The sequence below is a fragment of the Stenella coeruleoalba genome (assembly GCF_951394435.1).
Source record: "Stenella coeruleoalba genome assembly, chromosome: 20".
NCBI classification, from domain to species: domain Eukaryota; kingdom Metazoa; phylum Chordata; class Mammalia; order Artiodactyla; family Delphinidae; genus Stenella; species Stenella coeruleoalba.
Window position 1 is genome coordinate 27618830 of NC_137166.1, and position 21936 is coordinate 27640765.

The window sequence follows — 21936 nt, forward strand, 5'->3', positions numbered from 1 at the left end:
CTGCATGAGGAACTGGGAACAGGGGTTGCCTCTGGGGAAGAAAACTGGGGTCAGGGATGAGAGGAAAGTGTTTCACTGCTTATTCTTTTGTACCTTTTGAAAGTCAAATTATGTAAATGTAATGCCTGTTAAAAAAATGTTTAAATATGCAATGTGAAAAAAAAATTAAGTTTTGGAAGTCAGCGATTCGGGATTTTTAAAAATTATGTAACAGAGGGCTTCCCTGGTGGCGCAGCGGTTGAGAATCCGCCTGCTAATGCAGGGGACACGGGTTCGAGCTGTGGTCTGGGAAGATCCCACGTGCCGCGGAGTGACTGGGCTCGTGAGCCACAACTACTGAGCCTGCGCATCTGGAGCCTGTGCTCCGCAACAAGAGAGGCTGTGACAGTGAGAGGCCCCCACACCGTGATGAAGAGTGGCCCCCGCTCGCCGCAACTAGTGAAAGCCCTCGCACAGAAACGAAGACCCTACACAGCCAAATATAAATAAATAAAATTTAAAAAAAAATTATATAACAGTGACTGCAGTTTTTATTTCCTTTTCACATGCTAAGCTTTGAAGAAGAAAATCCCTAGTGGCAGGCTCTCTGGCCAGAGACTTCCTGATACCAGCGACAGGAGGAAGCAGGAGAACAAAGAGGAAAAAAGGATATGGTTCCAAAATTCAAACCTTACTTTGAAAGGTACAAAATGGAAAGTGAAATCCTTCCCTTTCCCTCCCCAGACATAACCTCTGATAATAGCTTTTTGTGATTCATTGTGGGGGGGCGGGGGACCTAAAAAAATAAAAATAAAAGGAGGGAAAAGAAAACAGACATTGTGAAAGGCAAGTTTCCATTTAATTTAACCCTTAAGTCTGTTTCTACATGTGATTTTGTCCTGTTTCTCTGGGCACCGGGGTGGGCCCCACTCTTCTTGGCCAAGAATGCAAGTCGGGAGGCTTCCCAGAAGCAGCATTCCTGTCTTCTCCAAGTTAGGCAGTGACATCCCTAGCTGGCTCCTGGGGAGAGGGAGACCACCCAGAGCCTGCCTGGTCTGAGGATCTGACCCTGGCAAATAACCTCACACCCAGCCATGTCCACCATGGTCATCTGTCCGCAGAACGACAAGCATCACCCCAGCCAGACTGAGAAAGGTGGTAAAGGTTTCCAGAGCACAGATGCCTTTTCCTAACATCTCCACCATAAAAATCATACATGCTCTTGGTAAGAAATTCCAAGAGCACAGAGAATGGAACCTCTTTTCTCATTTCCTCTCCCCAGAGGGAGCTGAGTTACCTTGGCCCAGAGTGGTCTGTAGGTCAGCCCTGGGAGGCAGTGAGGGTAATGATGCCCATTCTACAGATGAGGAAACTGAGGCTTGGAAAGAAGGAGAGACTATTGAGGACACAGCTGAAAGGTGGCGAAGTTGGGATTTGAACTTGGCTCTCCTGCCCCCAAGTCTTCAAATTTCCACAAGCTTCCAATGGTGTAAGCGCTAAATGGCTCCATCCCGAGTTTATAGTGCTTCTTTGCCCCATCTCTTGTCACGCATACACACAAAACACATTCACACACAGCACACACACATGACTAACTCAGCCACACAAAAATGCCCCAGATACATATACATACACTGGCCCGGTGGGGTGCCCACACTCCCTTAGACACACAGCCATCTCTAAACCAGCATACACATTCACACATTTAATCATACATGTGCACACCTCAGACACATATACATCCTCACTCCCAGAGACACACGCTTCTACACACCCACAGACACAGACACTAGGACATGCCCTGTTGCCACCCAACTCCCCTCATACCCTCTGTCAGAGCCTCCCCCTCAGAGAGGCCACAGTCCCCTTCTTAGCTGAGCTGTCCACAGAAGTTCTGCCCTCTCTGCCCAGCTGAATTCCAGCTGCTGTCTTCTAGACCACATTTTGTGCCAGCGGATGTCACTTGTCCCCAGCCACAGCTGGGCCCCCCACCTCCCCACCCTTCCCCTCTGGCAAAGATTCCAAGGCAGCAGAATTCTAAGGCTCCTGTTCTCCGCTTGCAGCCCCGGTGCCTCATGGAATTTTGGTGAAGAACCTCGCGGTTCACCACTCCCACCTCCTGAGGTTTACATGCACACATATCTTGAAGGGGACCTCGGCTGGGAGATAAAAACCCCAACCCTAGGTGGAAGCCCAGCCCTAACCCTCACTCCAACCCCGGTGATCTTCATCTTCTCCAGCTGCTCCATTTGTAGAATGTTTCCAAATCCCTTGCCTCAGTTTCCCCCAATAGTCCTCATGCAATAAGGAAGAACCTTTGTATTCGAAGTTAATCACCAAAGGGATGTTGCCTATAAGCTTAAAGTATACACAATGGCCCACCTCTGGGAACCCTGCCTCCCAGAAAATGAGTGGTAAGCTGAAGTACCTTTGTTTAGCTCGCAGGAACCATCCTGACCAGGCCCACCTGTGAATGACTGCAGGGAGGGAGAAATTACCACCACCCCTCCAGAGTCTGGCTGGAACCAGGGCTTTACCCCTTCCCCTTTTGTATAAAAGAAGCCTGAGTTCTAACTTGAGGAAGATGGTTCTTTGGGACACTAGTCCACAACTTCTCCATCTGCCGGCTTTCCAAATAAAGTCATTATCCCTTCCCCCAACAGCTCGTCTCTTAATTTATTGGCCTGTCATGTGGTGAGCAGTATGATGAGCTCAGGCTCAGTAACACGCAAGAGGATGGAAACATGTACGTTCAGTCTGACTCGAAGCTCTCCTATAAATGTGGCTTCTTAACGCACCAGAGCCTGGGATGAACCTCATGAAAACGTCCTCCTACTCCCACACCTACTTGGGGTCCTCAGGGCTGGGGCAGAGTGGGCACTCAGCCAGGAGGCTGAGTAGGAAGGTGGAGAGAGGAAGGTTCCTCTCTTCTGCAGCCTGACGTTAACTGGGAGAGACCTGTGTCCCTTGAAATGTAATTTCGAAGATTCGAGCACAAGAACTGAGATCCTTATTTGGGGTGCTAAATAAGGGGGGGTTAAACTCTGAATTTAGGATTTATTTGCTCAATTAACAAGTATTTCCAGGGTGCCTACCTACAAGATGCCAGGCGCTGGGGATCAGTGGTGATTCTCAGTGGCCTGAGAATCTCACACACACACACACACACACACACACACACACACTCACGTGTGCCATGCTGAGGGCTCTGGTGCAGACGGGGGAGCTGACCCAGGCTGGAGGCCAGCTTCCCCAGGAAGGGGTTGTCCAATAGACAGCTAAGGGCTGTAAAGATGCGGAGCCCTTCAGCAACACAAACGTTTTGTGACCGCCTGACCTAGAAAAATATTGCATCAGACTGTGTCCCATTTTTGTGGGGAGCTTGATAAACTAAGATACTTGCTCTATATCTCTGTGGAAACCTTTGGAGAACAAACGAGACATCAGTAATGCTCTTTTTTTCAGAATGAAAAGTAATTTTCAGGGCTTTTTTTCTTTTGCATTGCAAAAGGTGAACTGGGGGGACATGGCTCCCCCAGGATGTCTCTGGCTGGGGGACAGAGCACCCTGATTTTGTACTACTCAGTGATGCCCTACTGGGACTCAGTGAGTCCACCTGTCACTTTTCCAGGCCCCTGCTGGCATGTCCTCTGTTGAGGTCCAAGGACATGAGTATGTTTTCTAGGAGCTGGATGCCAGCAGGCACAGAAAAGGACTGCAGGAAACAGGCCTAGAGAAAACCGAAAGCATTAGGCGTAATCGAAAGATCAGAGGGAAACTGGGAGCTATTTGAGGATGAGAGAATTTCCAAAGGAAATGCTGAAACTCTGAGTGGCTCCATGCTGGTGGGAAAGGCCTGCAGATTCTGCTCCTGTCCCTCCCCAGAATTAGGGCCCTTCTCTCCCTCCTTGGAAGTCCCAGTTTGATGGGCAAAATTGACGGCCCATCTTTTTTTTTTTTTTTAATCTTTCGGCCACGCTGCACAGTATGTGGAATCTTAGCTCCCTGACCAGAGATGGAACCCACACCCCCTGCATTGGCAGTGGGGAGTCTTAACCGCTGGACCACCAGGAAATTCCCTTGACGGCCCATCTTAACCCTCGAGGCTCCCTATTCCACCCTCGTTTCTCCTGAGACCCCTCTCCTGTTAGTCCCACGTTCTAGGCCTTTGCTCATGCTGTGCCCTGACCTGGAATGCCTTCCCCTTCCTCTCAACCCCTGCAAAGCTAGACCTAATCTTTTGTGCCCACCTTCTTCAGGAAGCCTTCTCCTCCTTGGTATCTTTGGGGTTTTTTTTGTTTGTTTGGTACGCGGGCCTCTCACTGTTTGTGGCCTCTCCCGTCGCGGAGCACAGGCTCCGGACGCGCAGGCTCAGCGGCCATGGCTCACGAGCCCAGCCGCTCCGCGGCATGTAGGATCTTCCCAGACCGGGGCACGAACCCGCGTCCCCCGCATGGGCAGGCGGACTCTCAGCCACTGCGCCAGCAGGAAAGCCCCTCCTCCTCGGTATCTTTGGAGTGCTTTTCTGGTGGGGATGCCTCATTATTTGCGTAGGCTCTGATCTCTTGCTTCCTGATATTTTACAGGTGGGTCATCAAGGCCAGCACTGTCCAACAGAAGCATAACACAAGCCACATACACAAGTAAAATTTTCTACTAGCAACATCGAAAAAGAAAATAGAAACAGATGACATTCATTTTAACAATATGTTTTAACACAACATAGCCAAAGTATTATCACTTTAACATATCAATATTAAAAGTTAATAAGAAAATAGAGTTGACCCTTGAACGACATGGAGGTTAGGGGTGCTGACCTTCCCCACGGTCAAAAATCCGTGTATAGGGCTTCCCTGGTGGCGCAGTGGTTGAGAGTCCGCCTGCCGATGCAGGGGACGCGGGTTCGTGACCCGGTCCGGGAAGATCCCACATGCCGCGGAGCGGCTGGGCCCGTGAGCCATGGCCGCTGAGCCTGCACGTCCGGAGGCTGTGTTCCACAACGGGAGAGGCCACAACAGTGAGAGGCCCGCGTACCGCAAAAAAAAAAAAAAAAAAAAAAAAAAAAAATCCGTGTATAAATTAGTCTGCCCTCTGCACCTGAGGTTCCTCCATATCCGTGGTTCCTCCCTACCTGCGGTGCAGCATGCGTGGATGGATTCAGCCAACTGCAGACTGTGTAGTACTGTAGTACTTACTGCTGAAAAAATCCACACGTAAGGGACCCACACCGTTTGAACCCTTATTCTCTAAGGGTCAATCGTAGTTTACATCTTTATTTTCATACTTTCTTTGAAATCTAGTTTGTATGTGACACGTGATCTGTCTCAATTCAGTGTAGCCACATTTCAAATGCTCACTAGTCAGCTCCTGACTACCGTGTAAGCCAGCACAGATCTAGGCCATATTAGTCTTTGGGTCACAGGTGACAGAAGTTCACATTTAACTGGCTTAAGTGCAAAAGGGCATTGGCTCATGAAACTGAAAAGACCAGGGGCGGATGGTTTCAGGCACAACTAAATCCAAGTGTTCGAACAATATCGATGTCAATAGAGTTCTGACTTTCTGTCTTTTCCAGCTCTTCTCAAGCAGGCTCTGGATGGCATAGCAATGAGAGCCACCACCAGCCTCAGACTTTACCGGCTCAGCCAGCTGAGCCCAACACCCACTTTCTCTTCTCCAAGAGTTCCCTCTTGCCAGACTCTCATTGGACCAACTGGAATCATGTGTTCATTTCTGAACCAATCACTGTGTAGCTAGGTGAATGGAACTAACTGATTGGTCAGACCTGAGTCACAAGCCTATTTCCCCCCAACGTGGTAGGAGAGTAGAGTCCACTTCACGTGACCTGCCTGGACAGAGAGTGGGGTAGGGGTTGTTTCCAATGGAAAATCAGGGGGCTGGTACCAGAAGAGCGGGGTGGGGAGCGGGAGAGGGAGGGGTGAGTGGTGGGAGTGGGAGGTGGCCAGAGCAGGGGTGGGATTGAATCAGAAGGGGCTCCCAAAGAGTAGTGGAGCATCAGGTCAAAGAGGAAAGCCATAATGTGGTCCTGCGGAAATGTTTAACATCTTTAATGACTTGCATCGCACCTGCCCATGACGACAGACGACAACCTTTGTGCTGGAGCCAGCCGGTAGGTTGGTGGACTGCAGGAATCGGGAGTGGGGAGGGGCCAGGGTGGCGGTGGGACTCAGGGCAGCCCTGTTTAGCAATTGGTACAGCAGTACTTTACTCCGTCGACAGGGCTGTGGTCACAGGGAGGGAACCAGGGTAATAACCTGAGTTATCCCTAGACCTCAGACACCACGTCCCGCTTCACTCCTGCACTGAGTACTCAGCCCACCCTGAGAGAAAGCCCTGGGCTTGTGGAGCCCTAAGCAGAACACCAAAACGTTTTAGCCAAAAGAGGCAGAGCAGATGGGGCCTGCGAGAGGTCTGGAGGTCCCTGAGCCCCAGATGGACAAAAGGAACTGATGTGTCAATGCAGAGAGCTGGGCGTGTGAGTCTGAGCTGAAGCCTCAGGGGAAGGCAAGGGGTCATAAATGGTCTCACCTGAGGAAGCTTCCTGAGCTCCACCTGAGACAGACAGAAAACTGACTTGAAGAGCCCAGGGAATTGACCCGCCCATCCGTCCATCCATCCATTTGTCCGTTCATCCACTCATGCAGTACTTATGTATCAAGTTCCTGCTACGTGACAGGTACTGTACTATCTGCTGGGAATACCTGGTGAACAAGATGGCCACGGTTCCTGACTTCACAAGAGCACAGAGCCTAGTGGGAGAGAAACGTGATCATCAAATAAGCCAGTGAATAAGCACAGTAACTTTGCATCTGTCAGAAGGAGGCCAGATTGAAAGTGAGTGGGAGGTGGGGTGAGGGGCTATTTTCACCCTGGGGCTGACCTGGGGATGATGAAAGGAGCCAGCCCTGCATGAGCTGGGGGAAGATGGCTCTGCATGGAGGAAACAGAAAGCGAAAAGGCCCCGAGGAGGAATGTGCTTTGTGGATTGAAGGAACAGAAAGATGTGGGCAGGGAGCTGGAAGTGGGAGATGAGGCTGGAGAGGGGAGCAAAGCTGGCTCAAAGGGGGCAGTCAGGATATTACGGTTGTCGGGATGGCCCTATAGACACTACTTCTGCAAAGTCAGTTTGACAGGTGGGCACTTGCTCCACAATATTCAGCAGGTGCAAGAAATGGTACACTGGGGACAAACAGCAATGTAGGTGATGGTGTGAGACAGCACCGTCAAGCTGGGAACTGGGGAGATGGCCAAGACTGACCCCAAGGCCGTGCAGGATCTCACTTCGGTGGTGCAGACACCCCTGCAACAGATGCAAGATAAATTTCAGACCATGTCCGACCAGATCATTGGAAGAATTGATGACATGAGCAGTCGCATGGATGACCTGGAGAAAAATATCACAGACCTCATGACACAGGCTGGGGTGGAAGAGCTGGATGGTGAAAACAAGATCCCTGCCACACAGAAGAGCTGAAGGTTGCTCATCTGCACTGGAATCTGGAACAACCTTTTTACAAGCCAAGAGAAGACGATGGTCTACTACTGTGTGTCGACAGGTTTTATATTATAAAGTGTGCATTCTTCTTACCATATACTATAGAGTTAATTTATAGAGTGATTTCCCTCCCGTGCCCCCCACGTTTCCTGAACACGGTAACTTCATATCTTGGACCTTGGTCAGTTGTGCTATTAAACACGAATACTTTGGCAGTTCCTGGGGGGGGAAAAAGGAAGAAATGGTACATTGCTTTATTTTTCTAGGCTAACATTTAAAGCATTTATTCTATTCCAGGAACTCTAAATGTTGAGCGTGTATTAACTCTTCAATCTATACAACCCTTTGAGGCAGATACTATTCCTAAATTCATTTTACAGATTGGGAAACTGAGGAACAGAGGGACAGAGAGGCTAAGTAACTCCCGATGGTCACAGAACTAGCAGAAACAAGATTTCAACTCAGGTGTTTCCAGAATCCACACACTGAGATGCTCAGCCATGCTGCCTCAAGTCAAAATTGCCTCTACACCTCTTGCTTATCAGAGTGGCGTGCTACAGAGTCTCCCCCGTTCCTGGGGTTCTCTTTCTAGGGTGATCAAAGGCCTTGGGGGCATGATAAAAAGTCTACAGAACTTGGAAGTGAGCTGGCCTTTGGTCCATTCTGGTCACCACTGTCCACATGATCCATTCAAAATCAGGGAACTGGGTTGCCCAACTCTCCACACCAAGGGGGGATCTGAGGTCTTTGGCTCTGGCTCCAGAGGGACCAAGCAGTTCCTATCCCACCCCATCAGAGATCCACACCTGCTTCATCCGCTTCACCCCTGAGGTCCCCCCTCAGTGCATCAGGATGCCCAAACCAGGCCTTGGCAGGGATCCACTACTGGCGCCTGATGGCTTCTGTCCCTGAACCTTGGCCAAGGAAATCAGAGCCTGAGGCACAAAAGCTTGGCCTTGCCACTTGGACTGGCTTGCTGGGAAAAGCCTACCCTTTCTTTTAAGTCTCCTCCAATAATGAAAACAGAACTAAAATTAACGTCTCCAAATCCAGCGTGCCACCTTAGTTGGCAAGCCCTCATGGCTTTTGCTTTTAAAAAGAAACAATGTAAATAAAGTACCTGTCACAGTTCTAGGCTCAGAATAGTCCTAGGCTCAGAATAGTTCTCAAGAAGGAGTATTGAAAAAAAGTATTAAGCCAGAAAAATCAGGTTCCACTTATCATGTGTGTGACTCTGGGTAAGTTACTTTGGCCTCTCTGAGCCTCATTTTCCTCATCTGTAAATGGAGGTAATGATATTCGGTGTTGTGGTGATGTTATGAACATTAAGTGAAATAATGGATGTAAAGGAGGCATTTGCTAAAACTCAGCTTCCTGCCACTCTTTTCCCAAGCAGAGGTGGGTATGTGTGCCAAGGTCACAGGGATGCTAGGATTCCCCCTTTCAGGCCCCTGGGCTGGCTGAGCACCAGGTCCCCACAGGGACTGACTCCATCTGTCCCTATTAGGGCTGAGCAGTTCCGTGCCGGGACTTCCCCAGTTGCTGGTAGACTTTCCAGGCTGAGCTCAGGGGACTTTCCTCTTCCAACCTGGACAAATGCCCAGAGTGGAAAATGAGTGAGGTCTGTCCCTCGAGGATCCATCGTTGGTGTCTAGGCTGCTGATAAGGGGGAAATGGAACAAACAGGAATAGTGGTCCTTTCCCATTTTTGGTCTTGGGGGTCTGAAGCTGGAATGGGATCCCGAAATGGCTTCCTCCACGCCACAGATCTGGCACCTGAAAGGTGTCAGGGGAGGACAGCTGACCATCCACCCAAACGCAGGAGGTAGGGCTGAGTGGGGCCTCAGCACCTCCATCCAATGAGCACTTTCTCCCAGCCAGGCCAGGAGGGGAGCAGGCAGAGAGGGTCTGGCTTGGGCTCCAGCTCTGGGCTTGCCACTGTTTTCTTACCTCTAAAACGATGCGCCCATAGAAAGGTTGGTGGTGTACGGCATGAGGGGAGGGTTCCAGAGGTGGAGAGCACAGGGCTTCTGCCCCAAAGAGGATGTTGGCAAATCACTCAGCCTGTGTGAGCCTGAGCTCCCTGGAGTAGGAGTAGGAAGCAGCTCCTGCCCACAGCACTGATCTCAAAGGGCAGTTGTGAGCATCGGATAACCTCTATGATCTTGGTGACTTTCTGTTGCATCCCTGCATCCCCTCTCTCCACATTCACGCGCGCACACACACACACACACACACACACACACACACACACATCCCCCAGCCACATCCTGAATCTTGAAGTTGACCACCTTTTGCATCTCCACTTCCCTGGTCCAGCCACCATCATCTCTCATCCTCCTTTCCATGGCCTTCTCCCTGGACTCTTGATTTTTCTCTTGCCTCTCATGTCCTTTCTCCTACAGCAGCCAAAGGGATCATTTTGAAAGGCCAACTGAATCATGTCACTCGCCTGCTTTTAAACACTCCAGTGACTTCAGCCTCCTGCCACCCATACCCTTGCCCCATTGGCCTTGCTGCCCCTCCAACAGACCGCAGCCCCTCCCTGACTCAGGACCTTTGCACTGGCTATGCCTCCCACCTGGAACACTGCTACTCCCGGCTTTGACTGTACTCGTCTCTCCCTTTGGAACTCATTGTCACCTCCTCTGAGAGTGGCCCTCCCTGACCAGCCTTCCTATGAGAGCCCCTAGTCACTCTTTTTTTTTCTTTTCATACATCTTTATTGGAGTATAATTGCTTTACAATGTTGTGTTAGTTTCTGCTGTACAACAAAGTGAATCAGCTATAAGATATATCCCCATAACCCCATCTCCCCTCCCTATCGCACCCCTCTAGGTCATCACAAAGCACTGAGCTGTAGCTATCTGTTTTACATTTGGTAGTGTATATATGTCAGTGCTACTCTCTCACTTCGTCCCAGCTTCCCCTTCCCCCACTGTGTCCTCAAGTCCGTTCTCTACATCTATATCTTTATTCTTGCCCTGCCACTAGGTCCATCAGTACCATTTTTTATGGTGGGAGCCCCTAGTCACTTTTTTTTTTTTTGGTGGGGAGGCTGCGTTGGGTCTTTGTTGCTGCACAGGCTTTCTCTAGTTGTGGTGAGCGGGGAGCTACTCTTCACTGGGGTGCGCGGGCTTCTCATTTCAGTGGCGCCTCTTATTGGGGACCACAGGCTCTAGGCGCGCAGGCTTCAGCAGTTGCAGCACGTGGGCCCTAGAGCGCTTGGGCTTCAATAGTAGCATCATGCGAACTCAGTAGTTGTGGCTCATGGGCTCCGCCGCATGTGGGATCTTCCTCGACCAGTGATCGAACCCATGTTCCCTGCATTGGCAGGCAGATTTTAACCACTGCGCCACCAGGGAAGTCCCCCTAGTCACCCTTGATCACTATTAAAAGAGACTTTTTTTAAGGTAAAATCGTGATTCTCACATAATTATAAAATGAACACAAGTCAAAGATTTCATCTAACTCAGTAATTTGTGGGGAAACCAGTAAGATGTTACAACCGACTCAAAGGACATACATATATTTGCAATCACAAATGGATTTATAATACAGATGTAAAAATGGTCAATATCCACAGGGCAGTAATTAATTGCATTCCACTCCAACAAAATCCACTTGCATTTCCGTGAATAAGAATCATTTGTATATAGAAGTAATGAAAGGTGCAGGCCCTTGAGAATCAGCCAGCCAGGACTGGTGCCCCAAACAGGACACCCAGTTATCTTTCTTGGCCTATTTCAGAGTCTCTTGCAAGTTTCCTGGCAACCTCTTTCTTGCACTTAGCAGAACCTTTAACCTTTTCTTTCTTTTTCTTTTTCTTTCTTTCTTTTTTTTTTTTGCCATTTTACCTTTCACGTATTTCTTATCTTTCTCCCTTCGCCCCAGGCTTGAATGTGTCTTAAGGGCGGAAATTCTGTTTTGTATGCAAGCCTCCCCGAAATCCCGTGGAGAAAGGTACCCTCGCGACCTGAGGTCTTCTGGTCCCTGGGCAGAGCCAGCGCGTGGGTAAGTCTGGGGCTAGGGAGGAGACGTGAATCACGAAATGACGCACTGCGGGAAGGAGGAGGCGAGGGACGGATTAATCCGGGGACGTTCCCTGCACGCCAACTGTGTGCCAAGCAAGGTTTGCGAACTAGGAACACGGTCAGGAAAAAGGGTGGATCCGGCTGTGCCGCTGCAGGACTCGGTGTAACCTGGAGCCTGAGTGAATGAGTTAAACACACATCGGAACAGGCAAGAGGGCATGTATGCAGAAATGCAAGGGTACTTACAGATATGCAAGAATCAAAGCTGATGTGATTAGTAAATGCATGAATGCAGAATGAATGCCTGTCGGCGGCACGAACGCACACGGGTCGAAGTAATAGTCCTCGGTCTCTCCGCCGTTCAGTGTCCACCACACCGCGCGCGCCCTCTGCCGCTGCCCAGGCGCCTAGTTCTGCACCTTCTCGTTCCGTCTCGCTCCTCCCCTTCGAGTCAACGCCAGTATCTAGCTCCTCCCAACGCAGGGAGGAGAACAAGACAGTTCTCGTGGTTCGGTACGCATGCGCACACTAGAGCCAATTTTGAAGGGGATTGCTCGGAGAAAGATATGCCAGTAGTCAGGATGGCCGAGCGGTCTAAGGCGCTGCGTTCAGGTCGCAGTCTCCCCTGGAGGCGTGGGTTCGAATCCCACTTCTGACAAACCTACATTTTTCTTTCTTTTTTTTTTTTGCTTTTCACGTAAAGTGGCACATCAAATAGGTAATACTATTAATCTTTTTACGAAACAAGTATTTCCTTCTTAAAAGGTGTTTTTTTTCTTAATGATATTTATTTGACTTTTGGAATGTAAAAGAGAAAGATCCGATCTGAAACCGCAAAGGCACTCTCCTTAGACCCTGGAACAGGAAAAGAGAAAAAGGAGAAGATTGTCAGAAGTGGGATTCGAACCCACGCCTCCAGGGGAGACTGCGACCTGAACGCAGCGCCTTAGACCGCTCGGCCATCCTGACTCTTGCAAGCGTTTTTGTAGCATCTTTTTTAGTGCACTGTATGGTGCGACGCGGCTTGGGAATTATCCAAATAATTTTGAGGTCCCTGGTAGCTCCAGATCCAACCACACAGCCCCTCGTCATCCGCAATCAATAACCACCCGCGTTGCCAAGATTTACCGTTATCCTTAATCTGGTTCAGTCTTTTTACGACTTACATGTTTTAAATGGAAACACTAGCCTGAACTGAAAATGAAAATTAGTTTCTCTTGCCATCAATAGAAAATAACTATAAAAATAAATACTATGGAAATGAAACTATATTATTAAATTCTAGTCACTTGCCAACGCTCGGAACCTGAAGTTTTGACATTATTTTTAATGACAAATACTATCGAAAGGGTCGAGACTATTGTTGAGCCCCTGGGGGAAGTGAGTAGGGGGTCTACATGATTCTTTTTGGAAGGGGGTGTGCTCGGTTATGGACTTTGCCATGGGCTCCTCCATGGATGGGAAGACACGGGCAATGGGATCCCATTCCACAAGTGTTTAGCTGAAGTCTCATCAAGAGAAAGTTGGCTTTTATACCTTTTTGTAAACTGGCCAAGGACAAAGCTGGAGGATGTTAAACGTGGAGGAGAGATAATTTATGTCTATAAAAGCCTCATGTGTACAAGGGATTTAGATTGTGTCTGTTGATCCTTGCTCCAAGAACTGGGGCTTGAGGTGGGCATGCAATGGGTGGGAGGTTACCACGGAGGAAGGTTTCCACAGAAGAAAGAGCTTGCTGGAAAGAAAACAGGGTGCCTGTGTAGATAGTGATATCCCCATCATTGGAGGCATTCAAGACGAGGCTGGACATTCACTGGCAGAAAAACTGGTAAAGGGATTTGACAGTGCCTGTTTCTTATTGCTGCTGTAACAAATTACTACTAACTTAGAGACTTAAAACCACACCATTTATTATCTTATAGTTCTGGAGGTCAACACTGTGTTCCTTCTGGAGTCTCTAGGGGATATCCATTTCCTTTCCTTTTCCAGCTTCTAAAGACCACCACATTCCTTGGCTCATATCCCCACATCACTCCACCTTCTGCTTCTGTCTTCACGATGCCTTCTCTGACTCTGACCCTCCTGTCTAACCTCTTATTCTCACTTAACGCAAGTTTGTGTGCCCAAAGCACAGTGAGGCCAAACACACCTGAACATCAGAGTTTGGAGCAGAGAAAGACTTATTGCCAGGGCCATGCAAGGAGAATGGGTGGCTTGTGCTCAAAAGGCCGGAACTCCCCCATGGGTTTCAGGGAAGAAGGTTTCATACGGAAATTTGGGAGGCGGGGGGGAGGGCTGCAGGGTGTGTAACCTTCCTTTAGTTGGCGGTGAGGTAACAGTGTGGTGTTCTAAGAATCTCAATCATCAGCCTTCCGGTTCCACCCAGTCTGGGGTCCCAGTGCTTGTACTGAGCCTGAAGTTACCATCCTCTACCTGGGCAGGGGCCTTAGTTCCTATAGAAGAACTCAGAGATGTATGTCAGGTTTTCCTTACATCCCCCCAGGAGGAACCAGGAGCAGGCCCCATGGCTGCACTATCGTTTCTTTCTGTATTCCCTCACTCTACTTACTAATTGAATCTGCCCTTTGGAACTCAGAGAAGGTATTGGAGGTGGAAACCTTTTTCCCACAAACAAGAGATGGGGAGTACAGAAAGGCCTTTGTACTTGGGAAGGCCCCACAGGGTCCTGTACAGTTTCAATTCTTCCTTTTCTTTGATACTCCTCAGTCTTCAGGGGAACAGGTGTTGAATAGAGAGGTTAATCATAAACTTGGTAGAGGAACTTGGTTTTAGGGGAACTTGGTTTCATGATAAAGATGCTTGTATTTACACTGGGTCCATCCTGATAATCCAGAGTAATCTCCCTGTTTCAAAATACTTAATTTAGCCATATCTGCACAATCCCTTTAATCATGTAAAGTAATATATTCACAGGCTTCAGAAATTGGAGGTAATTATCTTTGGTGAGGCAGCCTTTGTGTGTTTGAGGGGGGAAGAGGCAGGGTGAGAGAGAGACTTGTATATTTAAATTTTTGTATCATGTGCGTATATTCTCTGGTCAAAAATAAATATGATTTCACCAGGTGATCAAGGTCAACATCAATAGTGATAAGTCAGATTGATAGTTTGTCAGATTGATTTAATGTGCCCTTAAATGGCACTTGGCCCCTGTAGACTTCCTCCCCAAAACACAATTACTCTGAGTCTAATCATGAGAAACATCAGACAAATCCCAATTTAAGAGCATTCTACAAAATACCTGAGTAGTGCTTCTCAAAACTAGCAAGGTCATCAAACACAAGGAAAGTCTAAGAAACTGTCACAGGTAAGCCTAAGAAAAGACATCACTAGTAAATATAATCTGGTATCCTGGATAGGATCCTGGAACAGTAAAAGGACATTAGGGGAAAACTGAAAAAATCTGAATGAGGTATGGACCTTAATAATAATGTATCAATGTTGGCTCATTAATTATGATAAATATACCATACTATAACTGAGCAGGACTCTAAGGGGCCTTCCCAGGACAGACCCCTCCCCCATATCCTCTGCTTTAGCTCCTCTCTGAAGTACATAGATAATAGTATCTGGTACACATTTCCTGAGTTGTTTTACTGATGCTAAAACCACCACCAAATGGAAGAAATTAACTACTTGATGATCATGAGCATGTAGCCCCCAGACCTATCGGCACCTAAGGATTGATAATGTTAATCCCTGTGACACCACCCTGTTACCTCACCATAAACCAATCAGAGAATTGTGCACGAGCTGATTGCATAACCTGGGACACCCCATCCTCACTTTGCTTTTAAAGCTGCCTCACTGAAACCCATTGGGGAAATTCAGGCTTTCTGAGCATTAGCTGCTCTGGGCTCCTTGCTTGGCGTCCTGCAATAAACGCTGCACTTTCCTTCACCACAACCCACGGTCAGTAGATTGGCTTTACTGCACACGGGTGAGCAGACACAAGTTTGGTTCAGTAGCACTACTAATGCAAGATATTAATAACAGAGGAAAGTGCGTGTGGGGTATAAGTGAACTCTCTGTACTCTTTGCAATAATTCTGTAAATCTGAAACTATTCTGAAAAGTTTAAAACTCTTAAAAATAATACAATTTCATAGATTATATATTAATAAAACATAAACTGTAAAATATATAACTACATTGTTTATACATTTATATTATATATAAAATTATTTATTTAAAAAATATATATAACAAAATGTGTCTATAAAGTCTCAGAGGCCATAAAAAATCTGGATCTGTGATTATCTCTGGATGGATGGTGGTATTTATTGTGATTTTTTTTCTCATCAGTTACCTGCATTTGATATTTGTATAATGAACATAGATGACTTGGGTAATTCTTTTTTAATTAAAAAACTGTCAGGGAAAAAAAAAAAACTGTCAGGAAAAATTGGAGAAGGCTTTGGAAAAGGCAAAAAGATTCTTGGATGTTCTTTCAAAGGAATATTAGGTGTTGTCTACAGCTGTGCTGTCTAACACAGAAGCCACTAACCACGTGTAGCTACCGAGCACTTGAGACGTTTTGCAATCTTGGTATGAAAAAAAGAATGCAAAATATCTCAGTAATAATGTTTACATGTTTAAATGATAATATTTTGAATATATTGGGTTAAATGTGATATATTATTTTTAATTGTTTAAAATTCAGTTCATAAGTATGCAAACAAATCTTGTCTGGTAAAATGGAATTGATTCCATCCTCGGCAGGGGCCAGTTTTGCATTTATTAGCAAATTCATTTCAGCATTCCTGACTATGAGAGATATGTACATATATATATATGCATATATGTGTGTGTACTACGCAGTTCACTGGTATTAACTACACATATTGTTGTACAAACATCACCACCGTCCTTCTCCAGTACTCTTTTCATCTTGCAAAACTGAGACTCTATACCCATTAAACAATAACCCTCCATTCCCTCCTCCCCCAACCCTTGGCAACCACCATTCTACTTTTTTTTTTTTTTTTTTTTGCCACACCACGCAGCTTGCAGGATCTTAGTTAGTTCCCCAACCAGGGATTGAACCTGTGCAGCCTGGCAGTGAAATCATGGAGTGCTAACCACTGGACCACCAGGGAATTCCCTATCTATTCATTTGATTACTCTAGGTACCTCATATAAGTGGAATCATATAATACTTGTCCTTTTGTGACTGACCTATTTCATTTAGGATGTCTTCAAGGTTTATCCATGTTGTAGCATGTGTCAGAATTTCCTTCCTTTTTAAGGCTGAATAATATTCCATTGTACATATATACTACATTTTGCTATCCATTCACCCATCAGTAAACACTTGGGTTGCTTCCATGTTTTAACTATTGTGAATAATGCTGCTATGAGCATGGCTGTATAAATATCTCTTCAAGATCCTGCTTTCAATTCTCTTGCATATAGTGTACCCAGAAGTAGAATCTCTGGATCATATGGTAATTCTATTTTTATTTCTTTGAGGAACTGCCATACTGTTTCCACTGCACAATGTTTTTTGCATTTTACTTTAAAAATGTATCCTTTGGGCTTCCCTGGTGGCTCAGTGGTTGAGAATCTGCCTGCCGATGCAGGGGACGCGGGTTCGTGCCCCGGTCCGGGAAGATCCCACATGCCGTGGAGCGGCTAGGCCCGTGAGCCATGGCCAAAAAAAAAAAAAAAAAATGTATCCTTTAACAAAACGTTCTCAACATCCAGGAGGAGAATAGAAGGATGACCCATCTACAGATGGATACTTAACTACAACATCTACAGAACATCGTATATAATTAGGATATGCCAATTTCCTGTTGAGCAAAGGAGGAGGAAAAGAAAAATCGGGGCAGTGGTGGGGGTGATGGAGATGGTGAAGCTTGGTGTCCTAGGGAAGAGGTTTCAGGAAGGGTCCTGGAACTGTGGGCATGGGTGGGAAGGGCCAAGGGAGGATGGAAGATGGAGGCAGTTCCCAGAAGCAGGGCCCTGGGCCAGAGTGGGGTGAGGGACAGTGTTGATGCCCCTATGGCTATAGCTGGATCTTGCACCATTGGAAGGGAGGCTGAAGAAACTGACAGTGTTCCTTCTTCTAGTGGTTGCCTCTCATATGTCACCTCCTCCAGGAAGCCTTCCCTGATACTTCTTTCCTTTGACTAGGTATTTTGGCTTCCTCTATGTTCCCACAACTCCCAGGCTGACCCCTCAAAGCACTGGAATTGGAATGGCCTCTCTAGGTGTCTTCCTGCCCCTGAGGCTGAGCTCTTCAAAAAGGCAGAGATTGCAAGTCTCATTTGCCCATGAATTCCCAGGGCCTAGGACACAAAAATGTGGAGAAGGAGCTAACTGAGTACACGCTGAATAATGAATGAATGATACAACAGGATGGGGAGGGCCAGGGGGCAGGAATTCCTGGAAATGCCACTCCAGACCTCCTCGTGCATCTGGCACATGGACAGCATGGAGTCAGTCCACCCAAGCCCTGGCCTGGCCATCTCTCTCAGGAACATGAGTTGTGGATCCCTGAACAAATAGTTAATCTTGATGTCCTCTCTCTGGAGCTCTGACCTCCCATCCCACACAAGCTCTGTCCCAATCCTAATGGGCTGAAGGGGCCAGGCAGGGAAAATGACCAAACCGTGTGACCAACCTATGCCTCATTCTGGGCAAATCAGTAACTGGCCCAGAGGTTGGCAGGCTCATGCCAGCCTCCCACCCACTCTGTCCATACTTCGGCTGCATCTCTCAACACAGAGACTTGCTCACAAAGGCCATCAGCCCACACCAGTCTGCATGCCCAGCCTTCGCTCTTGTACATCCACCTAGAACACCTCCTTCTCAAATGGCTCTTTTCAAGGCTCTGTTCAAATGGCACCTCTGCCCTGAAGGCCTCACGTCTTCTCCTACCCCAGGAGGTTCAGGCCTGGCGGTATTGCATAGACTGGCGTTTGCCTAGAAGTAATAGAGCCCCCTTTCCCTAAAGCTGTCGCTCTGTGATCTTCATGCGCACCCAGTTGCAGCCTGCTCCTCGGATGCACCCCCAGGGGGATGCGCAGTGAGTGACAAGAGGAGCCACCTGGCCCCTGGTCACGTTGCTCATGTACATCTTGAGCTAACTCTTATCCGTCTCTGAGATGGACAGACGTTCCAGCGGTGCCAGGAGGGCATTGGACAAGATCACTCTTCCCCAAACTTCAGGCATTTATTACCCTATTTTCCCCTATCTACATATCACTGTGCACCTAAAAAAAATTTTTTTAATTAGTTATTATTATTATTATTATTATTTTTTTGGCTGCGCAACATGTGGGATCTTAGTTCCCCGACCAGGGATCGCACCTGGGCCCTTGGCAGTCCTAACCACTGGCCCACCAGGGAATTCCCTGTACACTTAAAATTTTTTTCTTTAATTGTGATAAGATACATATAACAAAATTTACCATTTGTAAGTGTACGGTTCTATGGCATTCACTGTTATGCAACCATCACCACATTCCATCTCCAGAATTTTTTCATCTTCTCCAACTGAAACTCTGTCCCATCAAACCATAACTCCCCATTCCCCTCTTCCTGAAGTCCCTGGCAATCAACATTCCATTTTCTCTTTCTATGGGTTTGACTGCTTTTCTTTCTTTCTTTCTTTTTAAATATTTATTTATTTATTTGGCTTCATCGAGTCTTAGTTGCAGCACACAGGCTTCTCTCTAGTTGTGGCACACGGGTTAGTTCCCCGACCAGGGATCGAACCCACTTCCCCTGCATTGGGAGGTGGATTCTTAACCACTGGACCACCAAGGAAGTCCCTGTTTTGTTTTTTGATAGTAGCCATCCTAATAAATGTGGGGTGATATCTCACTGTGGTTTTGATTTGCATTTCCTTAATGATTAGTGGTGTTGAGCATCTTTTCGTATGCTTGTTGGCCATTTGTATATCTTCTTTGGAGAAATGTCTATTCAAGTCCTTTGGCCATTTTTAAAATCAGTTTTGTTGTTATTGTTATCGAGTTGTAGGGGTTCTTTATATGTTCTGGAAGTTAGCCTCTTTTTAGATTTAGATATATGATTGGTAAATATTTTCTCCCTTAGGTTGCCTTTTCACTCTATTTAACTGTGTCCTTTGATGCAGGAAGTTTTCATTTTGATGTAATACAATTTATCTATTTTCACTTTTGTTGCTTGTGTTTTTGGTGTCAAATCCTAGAAATCATTGCCAAACCCAACATCATGCAGCTTTTTTTTTTTTTTTTGGCTACGTTGGGTCTTCGTTGCTGCGGGTGGGCTTTCTCTAGTTGCATCAAGCGGGGGCTACAATTCGTTGCGGTGCACGGGCTTCTCATCGCGGTGGCTTCTCTTGTTGCGGAGCACGGGCTCTAGTGCGCAGGTTTCAGTAATTGTGGCTCGCAGGCTCTAGAGCGGAGACTCACACAGTAGTTGTGGTGCACGGGCTTATTGCTCCTCAGCATGTGGGATCTTCCCGGACCGGGGCACGAACCCATGTCCCCTGCATCGGCAGGCAGACTCTCAACCACTGCGCCACCAGGGAAGCCCCATGGAATACATTTCTTAATAAAAGGAAACAATCTACCTGTATGCTCATCAACATAGATGTGTCAATGAAAAGTTAATTAATAGTCAATCTAAGAAAGAAATAGAAAATTTCATCCAAGCCAATCTGAGGATATAACCAGGCAGATAGCCTTTCCAAAAGCTTTGAGGACTAACTGTTCCACCTGTTAGAGGTCAAAGCAGAGTTATATACATTTTTGAGACAAAGAGTTATGCATCACATGACGTATTGACAGTTTACACAATCGAGATCTGCATGTACAAAGCAAGTAGTGGGTCATTGTGACCCCTTACAAGATTAAGAAGGAATGTTATCTCCTATAGAGGTCTGGTTAATGCAGACACACAATACACACTAAAAGGGAGGGAGGAGAAACATACGAAAAAACATTTTGTATTGAAATTTGTCTTGTCTTGCCATAAAATATGAATTTCATTTCATCAGATGAATTTCAAAAACTTTATGTTACACAAAAGAGCTTTTCACAAAAGACTACTGTATAAGTTTCCTCTTGCTGCTGTGACAAATTATCACAAATTCAGTGGTCTAAAACAACACATTTATTCTATTGTAGATCTGGAGTCTAAAATGAGCCTTAAGGGGCTAAATCAAAGTGTCAGCAAGGCTGGTTGCTTCTGGAGGCTTTAGGGAGGATTTGTTCCTTGCCTCTTCCACTTCTAAAAGCTACCGGCATTCCTTGGCTCCTGACTGCATCCTGTCAATCTCTATTTCTGTGCTCACATTACTGTTATCAAATCTCCCTCTGCCTCACTCTTATAAAGACATCTGTAGTTACATTTAGGGCCCACTCAGATAATCCAGGATAATCTCCTCATCTCGAAGTCTTTAATCACATCTGCAAAATCCCGATTTCCATAACAGGTAACGTTCACAGGTTCCAGGGATTAGGATGGAACATCTTGGCCTGCCACAAGTATATCATGTAAGATTCTATATGACATTCTGGAAAAGGCAAAACAACAATGACAGAAAACAGGTCAGCGGTTGCCTGGGGCCAGGGTGGAGGTCACAAAGGAACTTTTTGGGGTGATCAAAATGTTCTATATTTTAATTTTGGTCGGGGTTACATGACTGTCAGGTTTATCAAAATGCCACAGAGTGGGAGAAACAAAGTAGGAGAAAACAATAGCAACATACAAAAGTGACAATGGGGAGAGGGGATCCAACATATAAAAGGAGCTCCAAAAATTAAAAAACAACAACACAAACTGGGCTGCAACATTGGAGGGAGTACAGTACTCCACAAGACCGCTGTCACTTCTGACACAACTGCAGGGTTCGAGGGGGTCCCAAAACCACCCTCAGGTTCAATAATTCATTAGCTAGAAGGCCTCACAGAATGTGCTGCAAGCTGTTATACTCACAGTTACAGTATGTTACAGATAAAGAACACAGATTAAAATCAGACATGCGGTGATGGAAATGTTCTGGAATTAGACGGTGGTGATGATTCATTATAGGGAATACACTAAAACCACTGAATTGTATACTTTTTTAAAGGGTGATTTTTAAGTTCCAAAAGTGGAATGTCCGTTGTCCTCTCCCCAGGGAGTCACGGACTCCATGCATTACTTTCCCAGCACTGATGTGTGACAGTATACATGGAGTACTGCCAACCAGGTAAACTCACCAGCTGCCTTGGTGGCCGGAGCCCTCCTTGGGATTTCATCACCTGGCCACGGTTGAGCTCAGTGTCCAACTCCTCCAGGTGGAGCTGCTTGAGCTGATGGACAGTGCCCCCACCCTAAGCAAAGATGTTTCTATCAGGCACGACGGTCCAAAGGTTTAGAGATTACCTCTCAGAAACTGAGGAAAAATGGCCAG

At 46.8% G+C, this 21936-nt stretch overlaps 2 protein-coding genes across 2 annotated transcripts in view; both read left to right on the forward strand.

Moving 5' to 3' along the window:
- The first annotated feature begins 5975 nt into the window (after nucleotides 1–5975).
- Nucleotides 5976–21936, forward strand: part of PLLP (plasmolipin) — a 41446-nt gene continuing 25485 nt past the window's right edge. The window contains exons 1-2 of the mRNA XM_079908755.1: nucleotides 5976–6109; nucleotides 11390–11509. Of these exons, the coding sequence (XP_079764881.1) occupies nucleotides 11396–11509 (114 nt within the window). The 5' untranslated portion in view covers nucleotides 5976–6109; nucleotides 11390–11395. The remainder of the gene's footprint in view (nucleotides 6110–11389; nucleotides 11510–21936) is intronic.
- Nucleotides 7244–7524, forward strand: LOC307178965 (heat shock factor-binding protein 1-like; the record flags this gene model as incomplete). The annotated part of the gene is made up of 1 exon (XM_079907655.1): nucleotides 7244–7524. The coding sequence occupies one exon, from the start codon at nucleotides 7244–7246 to the stop codon at nucleotides 7472–7474; it is 231 nt and encodes a 76-aa protein (XP_079763781.1). The 3' UTR covers nucleotides 7475–7524.